Genomic DNA, 11,243 nt, shown 5'->3' with positions numbered 1-11,243 from the left:
CTGTGAACGTGCGGTCATGCGGGGTAGCCCGCTGTGACCGTGCGGTGACGGGGTGCCCCGCTGTGACCGTGCGGTGACGGGGTGCCCCGCTGTGACCGTGCGGTGACGGGGCCCCGCTGTGACCGTGCGGTGACGGGGTGCCCCGCTGTGACCGTGCGGTGACGGGGTGCCCCGCTGTGACCCCGCGTGCGGTGGCGGTGGTGTCCCTGCTGTGACCGTGCGGTGACGGGGGTGCCCCGCTGTGACCGTACGGTGACGGGGGTGCCCCGCTGTGACCGTGCGGTGACGGGGTGCCCCGCTGTGACCGCGCGGTGACGGGGGTGCCCCGCTGTGACCGTACGGTGACGGGGTGCCCCGCTGTGACCGTACGGTGACGGGGTGCCCCGCTTGTGACCGTACGGTGACGGGGTGCCCCGCTGTGACCGTGCGGTGACGGGGTGCCCCTGTGACCGCGCGTGACGGGGGTGCCCCGCTGTGACCGTACGGTGACGGGGTTCCCCGCTGTGACCGTGCGGTGACGGGGTGCCCCGCTGTGACCGTGCGGTGTGACGGGGTGCCCCGCTGTGACCGCGCAGTGACGGACGTGCCCGCTGTCTGATGCAGGGGCCGCCGGGCCTCCTGGCCCGCTGGCTGGCCAGGAGAGCCGGGCGCCTATGGCCCACCGGGCCCTGGCGGTCAACCCGGCTGGCCCGGCACGCCCGGCCGCAAGGGACCGCCCGGCTGGCGGGGCAGCGACGGACACGTGGCAAGCTGGGCCGACCTGGCCCGCCGGGCAGTTCGGAGCCAAGGGCGTGCTGGGCACGGCTGGCGAGACCGGCCGGCCAGGCCTGCCTGGTCTCAAGGGCCTGCCGGGTGTGGCCGGCGTGCCGGGGAGGCCCGGGCTGCAGGGTGACCCAGGCCCCAAGGGCCTCTACGACCCGAGCATCGGTGGCCCGCTGCTCGGGCCTCCCGGCGACCAGGGCGACTACGGCGCGCCGGGCCCCGCCGGCCTGCCCGGCCTGGACGGCCTGGACGGCAGGCCGGGCCCGCGCGGCTGGCGGGGCCCGCCAGGGCCCGACGGACCCGCGGGCCCGCCGGGCCGCCAGGGACCGTCAGAACCCGGCGCCCCGGGCCGCGACGGCCGCCCGGGCGGCGAAGCCGGGCCCCGTGGTCCGGCGGGCTCCCGAGGCCCTGAGGGCTTCGTCGGCCGCCGCGGCCTCCCGGGAGCCCCCGGCCGCGGTTTCGACGGCCCCGACGGCCGGCCAGGACGCCCCGGCCTCGACGGCTTGCCCGGACGCCGAGGAGACACCGGCTTCCAAGGCGAGTGTCCACAGGCGGTGGGCGCGCGCCAGCCGCCGCGAGCGCCGCCCGGCAGACCGGTGACCGCGTGTTGTCCATCGACGTGCTGCGTGGTGGCGGTCCCGCGTAAGGTCTGCTGATGGTGGCGGGTTGTGTGGTTCGTTCGGGTCGGAGGCCTGGCTGGTAACATTTCGGGAAGGCATCGTCGCCCAATTTTCCTGGATATACGTTATTAGTTCGTATTATTTTCTATTGTGGCTACGCTTGATTTATTTCGTCCGAGACGTGATCGTTGAATGTCGGGCGTAGTAGATTTTAAGTTTTGGACTCCTTTTAACTGAGCTTTTTAACACAAAGGTACCATAACTTGGAAAACCCTGCAGCGCTGCGCTGCGCTGCGCTAGCGCTGCATCTCCAGAACAAAAAATTGAGTTAAGTACAAAATAAAATACGAAATCAGAACTATCTTTTCGGCAATTTTATTTTCTACACGTGGCCATGACTTTTGCTTAAATCATCCCTCGTTTGTATATCGCTAAATGTACCAAAACGTTTGCATGCAGGCGTTTGAATTAGGTTAGGGGTAATTCAAAGCTCTTTGAAGAATTTGGGGTATGTTGTAAAGAATATTCAATGTGTTGTTCTTTTGGTTCCCCGTGTGTACTCTGTGAATACAGCTCGCAAGCGCTGATCATTAAGTTGCAGTAAAATGTCCTTTTGCCCGCACACCTGCAGTGAGTCAGTGAAACACCAACACGAATGCTCAATACGAATTTTATCGCTGACCTCTTGGCCTTTGCCTGCCGGGATCAAACTGGGTTATCCGGGTGTTCGCCGCGGTCTTTCATTGAACCTGCAGAGTCGCCATGCGCTGCTGATTTAGGCAACACTGCAATGTATGTCAATCGAAGGCGTGCTATGTGATAGAAGCCGGCAGCTGGCGGTGCCTGCACCGCTCCTCTTGAGCGCTTGACCGGACACCGGACCGCGCTCTGAGCGCTGACAGGGGCACCGCACCGCCCCTCTGAGCGCTGACCGGACACCGCACCGCGCTCTGAGCGCTGAACGGTCGCCACACCTGCGCTCTGAGCGCTGACAGGGCACCGCAAGGACGAGCGTCCTCCGTAGCGTTGATCCAGCCCACCTCCGCCGCCCCTCTGAGTGCTAACCGTCCGTCGCGCCGCATCCCTGAGCTCTGACCAGCCGCCCCGCGCCGCAGGAACCAAGGGCACCGCAAGTCTGGTGCCGGGGAACCCAAGACCGGGCCCGCCCGGGCCGTCGGGCCCGCCGGGTCCGCCGGGTCTGGACGGCTTGCCCGGTCCGGACGGCACGGACGGTCTGCCGGGCCCCAGTGGCCCGCCGGGTGACGACTGTACCCCATATGGAGGTGAGCGCCCCCCCCCCCCCCCGTCGTCCCCCTCCGGCGGCGCCTCAGGACCCACGCTGCCTGCTGTGTGTTGCGGGAGTCTGCTAGTGATGGTACGATGAATGGGGGGGGGGGGGGGTAACCAAGTGAGGGTGAACTGGTCTCAACGGGACGGACGGGCTCAGAGCGCCTGTCCTGCGTCTCCCGGCGTGGCGTGTCTTGCACCTTCACACGGAATGTGTCTCCGTCGCCGGATGACTGAAGCAGCGTGTCGCGCCGCCGCCCCGACCTGACGTATGTCTGTGTTTGACCCAGTGACCTGGGCTGACCCTGTACCCGCGCTTGACCCGATGACCTGCCCTGACTGTGTACCCGTACCCTGTGACCTGACCCGTGACCTGACTTGGCGTCCCGCTCGTCCTCAGGGTCGCCGTGCCAGAAGGGCGAACGTGGGCTGGCCGGGACTGGCCCGGCCGCCCCGGCCCGGACGGGGTCCGCCGGTCCCCGCGGTCCCTTCGACCACCGGGACTGCCAGGCCTGGTGGGCCGCAGCGGCTACCCCGGTCTCGATGGACTGCCCGGCGCTGCAGGTGGGCAGGGCTGCGGACCGGGCTGAGCTGGGCCGGACCGGGCCGGCCCGGACCAGACCGACTTGATCTCGACCGGACCGGACCAGGCCGGCCGAGCTTGACCGGGCCGAACCGGCTGGGTTCGACCAGACCGGATTGGACCGGACCGGGCTGAACTGGATCGGACAGGACCGGACCGGACCGGGCTGAGCTGGATCGGACCGGACCGGCCGGACCGGGCTGACCTGGTTGCACTTGACCTGTTGGTATTAATATGCGACAGGACATGCTGTACACTCTCGTGATGGCTTACTGCGCGCGAGGTTTCAGAAAAGCTACACATTCATTTAGCTTCGCGAGATCGCTTATGTTTCCAATAGACTCAGTGTATGTTTTGAACGTTGACACTTTGCCGGTTTTGGGAAACGTTTGTGGCCTGAAGTAACGAAATGAAATTCGCATTCAGATCTGAAAACACTTGGCTGCAGGGTGACATCATGATCACATGTTGCGTTTAGTTTGGACAAACTTTTTACAGCTTATGTGCGGCCTGCCCAAGGGCCAAACTCAAGAGGCGGCAGTGACCCGACTTTTACCACTTCTCGTCCTCCGCGTGATGAGCCGGTAGCCTCCCTGTTCCAGCGCCCCCTCCCCCTCTCCCGTGACCCGGCGCCGCCGTGCCGCAGGCGTGGCCGGCTCGCCCGGCTGGCCCGGTTCCCCCGGCCTCCTGATCATGCCGCCGGGCACCGCCGGCGACAGGGGGGCACCAGGCGCGCCGGGCTTCCGCGACGGCGAGCCTGGCCCCGCCGGCCGGCCCGGCCCCGACGGCCTGGACGGGCTGCCCGGCAGCGCAGGCCTGCCCGGACTGCCGGTAAGACGCGGAGGAGACAGCACACTGCCCTGCGGCACTCCAGGCCACATAGCCACAGTCCGTCTCCTGACACATGGCTGACAACCAGGATGGACGTTGACGCTGTTGGGGATGGTGTTGCTGTTAGCGACAATGGACCGGTATGACAGATCGGTATGCCGCATGACAGCTTTCTACAGCAGGTCTGCTTGGTTGCATGCTTACCTGATGTCATCTCTAGCCGAGATAGAGTGGTGAGACAAGCAGGGAGATGCCCAGAGCGGACTTCGGCGAACTGAGAGTAGTCCGCATAAGGCGATGCTCCACCAAAGCTGAACACTGAACCCACACCATCCAGCATGGTTTTGCATGATCAGCAATGAATGTGACTCTGGTTTGGTGTTGAGACCTGGGACGGGACGGTATTGCTGTGAGTGCACTTCCATCGAAATAATGCAACTCTAAGTACACGCGAGGTCAGAAAATTATATTCTGGGCGAATATGAGACTGACACTTCATCACCGTGGACGGGGATGGGACTGTCAAATCTCATGACGGCTCATGTGTGCGTAAAATACTGGTGATGCCTAAAATTTAAATAATTATTATATTTATTGCATAAATTATATACATATATATATATATATATATATATATATATATATCATATAAAAAATATTATTAAATAATTAAATAATTAATAAGAAAACAGAGTGAATTTTTAGACGGATGATGAGCAACGTCATAATTTCTACCAGGCAGGGGTAGGTCGAAGCTACCCCTGCCTTTAGCTATCTTGAACCTGCTGCCTCGAGCCTACCACATTGGAGCTAACGGTTAGCTTCGACTCCTGTAACGGTTACGTGACAAACATTTTCGGCGCGGCATCGTTGGTGATGTTGGCGTGTGTGTCTCAATATACAAGTTCGCTATGCGCCATGATCATTTTGCTAATGATCTCACAGCAACTGATGTGACAACTTATGGTGAATCTTTATCTCTGTGATCTTTGGTACTTGGTATGGCTATGGTATGGCTATGGTATGGCTTGGTATGGGGAAAATGTCATGATGTCACGCCAAAGATCTCACCATCATGTCGCACTATGGTCGGCTTTTCCCTTCGTCACGTCATTGCACCGTCCGATTTCTATGACCGTCAGCGCGTTGTAGGGCTTCCGCGAGTGCTGACCTGACTCCTGAACGCTAACCCCAGGGCGAGTACGGCGAGCCCGGTCTGCCGGGACTGGACGGCACCGACGGCCGGCCCGGACGTCCGGGCACGGACGCCGACACGTTCAACGTCTTCTACCTGAAGGGAGAGAGCGGTCCGCCCGGCCTAGAGTAAGCACTCGTCCCTGCTGCGACTAAGCGGCGAGTTGTCTCACACCGTCCGACAGTGAGCTGCAGTGGAGGTCCCGCTCCGTCCACGAGCGAGCTTTGAGAGCGGTCTTGTCCTGGCTCGGGGCCGGCTGCTGGTAGCGTCTCGAACACCGACTCCGTCCGGTGTCCGGCAGGCTGACCTGGAGAGCCCGGAGGGGGGAGGGGGCGGGGCGCAGCTGGGGGTTCGGCTCTTAGGAGCGACAAGCCTGATGACGATGATTGGAATTATTAGCAAATGAATATTAATTATATGGCGACTATTAGGGGTGCTCCTGAAAATGGGAGGCTTTAGAGCGGCACAGCCAAGATGATCGGCGGTGGTGAGCCTAGACAAGCAGCTCGATCCGAAGGGCGGGCATGATCCTCTTATTCCGGAGAGATCATGTCTGAAACACTTCAGTCAGAGGCGGATTCATAACGACCAACCCCCTCCCCACACACCAAGATGGCCAAAGTCTGGCAAGAAATGATAATTCTGGAGGTCGAATGGAATCTAAGCAGCACTTATGCAGAAACATTTGCTTTAGGACACCCTGGAGATAAATTAAGCAGAATGAGATGAGCTTTTCAAAATCAGGACACCTTTTCTATTTTTCCCCCAAGCAGGTGCTGTTCCCCTGCCCCCCCCCCCCTAAAGGCGACGTTGTGGAACCGCCTTTGACTCCAAAATGTAAGACGTTCTGCGACATATATGTGAAGTCAAAATTAAGAGAAAAGACGCTAAGCGTTGTTTGGAATGTTCGCACCTACGAGGCCGTCAATTAAGTCCTGACCCGAGTTGCACCCCATTCATCCTACCCTCACTCCCGAACGTGAGTACTGCACCCGGCAAATGTCCCGCGCGCCACACTGCACCACCCTTGGCCTTGTACAATGTTGACCTTCCTAGGAGCCGCGTGGTCCCGGCCTTCCCTGTTTCGCACGTGGTCACGGACTGCCCTGATGTCGGCCGTGGTGGAGCTCGACGCGACGGGCCTGCCTTGGCGTCGTCCGTCATTGCCCGCTCTGTGCCGCACCCCAGCATCAAGCCATCAAGCGCGCGTGCTCAACACCCGCCTTCTTTGCAGCGGACCGCCGGGACTGGACGGCCCGGACGGGCCGCCGGGGGAGCCAGGAGACGCCAGCGAGCCCGATGTTGGCCGCGGCAGGCCGGGCGAGCCCGGCGAACCCGGCTTTCCAGGTGGGCGGCCGACGCCGCGCGCTCGGCCGGTCGGCGCGGCGCGGCGGCGGCTGCGGGCGGGCGGTTGTCACGCGCGAGAGTGCGGGGAACTGATGAAACGTGCCGGCTAACAACGCGACAAACGTCCATTGTCTGCAGCACAGCACCGGTTTGAATTCTCTTCACCGCCGTGGAACGTGCTTGTACAAGTGGTAGCCCGAGGGTGCCGGAAGCTTAATGATGGTCCAACTTCGCTCTAATTCTTGAACAGAAGCGCCAGCGAGCACTGTGATAACGCAGGCACAACTTCCTGGCTTTTTCGAAGTGGCAGCGCCCTCTGATGTTTTGCAGCTGCTTCCGTTCCGACCCCAGGCATTCATATATAAGATTAAATACTGAAAGACCAAATGCTACTGAAACCCGAACATACCCGTATGATTTGTCATAATCGCGTTGTCGCGTGTTTGTCTTCCAATGCAATGACATTTTTTAAGTTGCCCCCCGAAACGTAACGTTATTAAATGCTCTACGGCGGTGTTTCCAATCACCGCCGGGCCCATCCCCAGCGACAGCACCATGACGAGTCCTGTTGCAGGTCCACCGGGCCTGAACGGGCCCCCGGGCTTCCGCGGCTGCCCGGGTCGAATCGGGCCGCGAGGGTGGCCGGGGCCGCCGGGGCCCTCACTCCGCGGTCCGCCCGGCTTCAAGGGCTTCCCGGGAGGCCCGGGCGGGGCCGGCCTGCCCGGCCTGGCCGGCGCTGACGGACAGCCCGGCCGGGGCGGAGACCAGGTCAGGGGCGCGCACACCGCGCACCGCCGAGCGGCTCCGCGCGCGTGGCCAGTGCGGTTCGCGTGGTCCATTCAAGGGTACTCCTGCTATGCGTGGTTCGTGCTGCGCTGCACCGTGTCCGGAGCTGCTCTGTCGGCGATCGTGTCACCGCCGTGCCGCCTGTCGGCACTCGTGTCACCGCCGTGCCGCCTGTCGGCGCTCGTGCCACCACCGTGCCGCCTTTCTGCGCCCTGGACGGCAGCAGGCCCGTATTTTTCCGCTGCCTTTGACCGCTGCGTTCCGCTGTTTTTCCGTCGCGTTTCTGCTGCGTCCGCCGTCTGGCCTCGACGCAGTGCTTGACCTTTGACCTCCGTTCCCCTGCGGGCAGGGCTGGCCCGGCCTGCCCGGCTTCCCCGGCGACCCGGGCTGCCCATCCTGCCCGGCACGCCCGGACCCAGTGCGCCGGACGGCCTGCCCGGCGAGCCCGGCCGGCGCGGGCCGGACGGATCGGACGGACTGCCCGGACCGCGCGGACCGTCCGGCAGACCTGGACGGCCGGGCGACAGCGCTCCGGATGGGACACCCGGCTTCAAGGTGCGGCCGCCGGGCGTCGCAGGGGCTTTTGAACGGGCAGAGGATGGTGATTGGGGAATTGGCGCGTAGCGGTAGTTATTCGCCGCCACGTGCTGATCAGGTAACCGGTCCTGTGTGTGGCTAGATGCATGGGTGACCTATGAATGGATGCTTATATTTCAAAAATTGATAGCCAGACGAAGTAACAGTTGTCACACAGGAAGAAACGTGAAAGACAGGTAGAAGGCTAAACAGATGGACAGTCATATATGCAACTAAATGAACAAAAAGGCAGGTAAACAGATGGACAGATGAAACGTTAGGCAGGAAGTCAGATGGTTAATGCGTTATATGCCGTCCACCTTGCTAAAAAGGCCCTTCCTAGATGGCTGTCTAGGGCCCTGTGTGTCACAGTAGACCCTTGGGCGCCAAAATAGGATCCTGAGTGCCACAATAGGCCCGTTGGGCTACAATAGGCCCGCGGCTCTGTGGCGATACGACGGCGGTAAGGTTTATTGCGTAACAATGATGGGTTACACTAACAGTTACAGCTACGGTAAAAGCAACAGTAACCGTGCTAGGTTAGTCCGGCGGAGCCCGCTCTGTGACCGGTGGGGCTGCTGACCCACCGGCCCGGAGGTCGTCCTGCATTGAGGTCACGGTCGTGTGCCGACAGGGGGCACGAGGCCCACCAGGCGACAGCCGGCCCGGCCGGCCGGGTCCGCCCGGCCGCGTCGGCCTGCCCGGCCTGCCCGGCGAGCTGGGCCTGCCGGGCCCCGACGGCGTGCCCGGCCTGCGCGGCCTGGTCGGGCAGCCGGGCATGCCCGGCGAGCAGGGTCCGAGCGCGGGGCCGCGGCGAGCCCGGGCAGCCGGGGCAGCCGGGCCGCCGCGGGTGCGCCCGGAGGCCCCGGCCGGCCTGGGATCGACGGACCGGCCGGCCTGCGCGGCGACGATAGCAGAAAACCCAGGTGCGTGCTCCGCGCGGGTCGGCTACCAGCGCTCCCTCACCCTCTCCCCCCGGCTCGACTTCTCCGCGGCTGACTCCAGGCTAAACGGCCGTCTTTTCTCCGTGGGATGGGCTCGGCAAGCGCTTGCCTCATGCCGCTGGCTCTGTTTGCCGTCAGCTGCCTGCATTTTTTCAGTGGCGATGTTATCTGCCAAACCCATGCCTGCGCTTGATTTTGGTAGCATGAAATCAGACTACACGGGTTGAATGCCCAATGCCCAGCATCCGTGATTGGTTGCCGCCCAGACGTCAGCCGTCCCGCTCAGCTGTGATTGGTTGGGATACCCAAACGTCAGCCTCCCTGCGATGCCTGTCGTCTGCGATTGGTTGAAGCACCGTGATGTCAGCCGTTCGCACATTGCGCACAGATTGATCGCTACGTTTACATTACGATCAGTCACGTAACGTGAGAAGAATAAACGTCAGTATCCCCCCCCCCCCACCGCCAAACTTCACCAAGAGCATGATAACTATATGAACAGAGTGCGCCTGTCTGTCTGTCTGTCTGTTGTCGTCGTTTGCCTTTTGAGCCGCGTGTAAGTCGAACGACGAGTGTGACGGAAATCCCGTGTTCATCACTGGCCGCGGTGCCCAGACCGCCCGTGATTGGTTGCAATGTCGGGACGTCACTCACCCGTGTCTGTGATTGGCTGTGGTGCCCTGACGCGCCCGTCTCTCCGTCAGGTCCGGCCGGCCTGCCGGGACGGCCGGGCCCACCGGGCCGGGGCGCCCAGAAGGGCTCCGTCGGTGAACCTGGGCCTCCGGGGCCCCAGGGCTGGCCCCCGGGCGCGCCCGGCGACAAGGGTGCGAGCGGCGTGTACGGCCCACCGGGGCCTCCGGGCCCGCCCGGCGAGCCCGGTTCGGCCTCCAAGCGCGGCTGCCCGGGCAAAATCGGCCTGCCCGGCCCACCTGGCTGGCCCGGCACCATGGGCCCGGACGGGCTGCCCGGACTGCCCGGACCGCCCGGCGACGGCCTCCCCGGCCTGCCCGGCCCGTCCGGCGGTCCCGGGGACCGCGGACCGCCTGGACCGAATGGCCGAGTCGGTCTCAAGGTGCGTGCGACGCTCCGCCCGTCCGCAGCCGAGCGTGCGTGGTCGACGTGCCATGTTTACTTAGCTGGCTGTGGTGGTTAGGTGCGACTCTCTGCTCGTGGTTATCGCACCGGAGACTGTGCGGAGGCTCTTAAACTTGCCTCAGTTTTTGTAAACCCCGACGGACAGCGAAGCGAAATGAGTTTGAAGCGGGCGGCGTGAACGCAACTTGGCGACGGCTCTGTGCCCGCCAGCCATTTTGCGCCTGATGTATTTTAGAGCGACCTTGCCCCTGGACAAGCTATCCCGCCGGGTGGCGTGCGCAGACCGTCGGGAATGACACACCCATCGTCCCTGTGCTGGGCCGTGTACCGTGTGTCTGACCTGACCTGCCCTGACCTGATTCCGCAGGGCTTGCCCGGGGACACGAACCGCCTGCCGGGCCTGCCGGGCCCACGTGGGGATCCAGGCGTCGACGGTCGGCCGGGCCCGCGGGGTCCTCGCGGCCGGCCCGGCTCGCCCGGCTTCGGCGGCGACCGGGGCATGCCCGGCCTGGAAGGCATGCCCGGCCTGCTCGGTCCCGCCGGCGATTCTGGCACACCTGGCCGCCCAGGTATGACGTCATTCGGCCCGTGGCCAGGACGGACCAATAGTGTGCTGGGGTTTATCACTGAGCACTAAGCACTGAGCACTGAGCACTGAGAGCTGGCACTGAGCGCTGAGCACTGGCACTGAGCACTGACACTGAGCACTGAGCGCTGGCACTGAGCACTGAGCACTGAGCGCTGGCACTGAGCACTGAGCACTGAGCGCGGGCACTGAGCACCGAGTGCTGGCACTGAGCACTGAGCACTGGCACTGAGCACTGAGCACTGAGCACTGAGCGCTGGCACTGAGCACTGAGTGCTGGCACTGAGCACTGAGTGCTGGCACTGAGCACTGAGCACTGGCACTGAGCACTGAGTGCTGGCACTGAGCACTGAGCACTGAGCGCTGGCACTGAGCACTGAGTGCTGGCACTGAGCACTGAGTGCTGGCACTGAGCACTGAGCACTGGCACTGAGCACTGAGTGCTGGCACTGAGCACTGAGCACTGAGCGCTGGCACTGAGCACTGAGTGCTGGCACTGAGCACTGAGCACTGGCACTGAGCATTGCGACGTGGTTGGTGATCCTCGTAGACGAGACAGTTTGAGACTGCATAATCTGGGCGAAATTTACTGTTCGAAACGGTGCTGCTGATATTGATGTTTACAAACAAA

The 11,243-nt window shown here is 62.8% G+C and overlaps 1 protein-coding gene and 1 long non-coding RNA gene across 2 annotated transcripts in view; both read left to right on the top strand.

Annotated features, from left to right (window-relative positions):
* LOC119114191 (collagen alpha-1(I) chain-like) overlaps positions 1-10,663 on the top strand; it is an 11,718-nt gene extending 1,055 nt beyond the window's left edge. Inside the window, exons 2-11 of the mRNA XM_037238393.1 lie at positions 777-1,090; positions 2,538-2,665; positions 3,070-3,184; positions 3,972-4,083; positions 5,279-5,406; positions 6,513-6,579; positions 7,761-7,829; positions 9,725-10,003; positions 10,394-10,559; positions 10,623-10,663. Of these exons, the coding sequence (XP_037094288.1) occupies positions 777-1,090; positions 2,538-2,665; positions 3,070-3,184; positions 3,972-4,083; positions 5,279-5,406; positions 6,513-6,579; positions 7,761-7,829; positions 9,725-10,003; positions 10,394-10,559; positions 10,623-10,663 (1,419 nt within the window). The remainder of the gene's footprint in view (positions 1-776; positions 1,091-2,537; positions 2,666-3,069; positions 3,185-3,971; positions 4,084-5,278; positions 5,407-6,512; positions 6,580-7,760; positions 7,830-9,724; positions 10,004-10,393; positions 10,560-10,622) is intronic.
* On the top strand, positions 4,018-7,244 carry LOC119113771 (uncharacterized). Its single transcript, XR_005095960.1, has 4 exons — positions 4,018-4,083; positions 5,279-5,406; positions 6,513-6,625; positions 7,200-7,244. It is a non-coding gene; the product is annotated as an uncharacterized LOC119113771 (long non-coding RNA).
* Positions 10,664-11,243: the final 580 nt, after the last annotated feature.

Source organism: Pollicipes pollicipes, unplaced genomic scaffold (assembly GCF_011947565.3).
Source record: "Pollicipes pollicipes isolate AB1234 unplaced genomic scaffold, Ppol_2.1 Scaffold_7262;HRSCAF=8765_pilon_pilon_pilon, whole genome shotgun sequence".
Classification (NCBI taxonomy): domain Eukaryota; kingdom Metazoa; phylum Arthropoda; class Thecostraca; order Pollicipedomorpha; family Pollicipedidae; genus Pollicipes; species Pollicipes pollicipes.
Note: the sequence above shows the minus strand (reverse complement) of the source record. Positions and strands in the feature narration are given on the sequence as shown.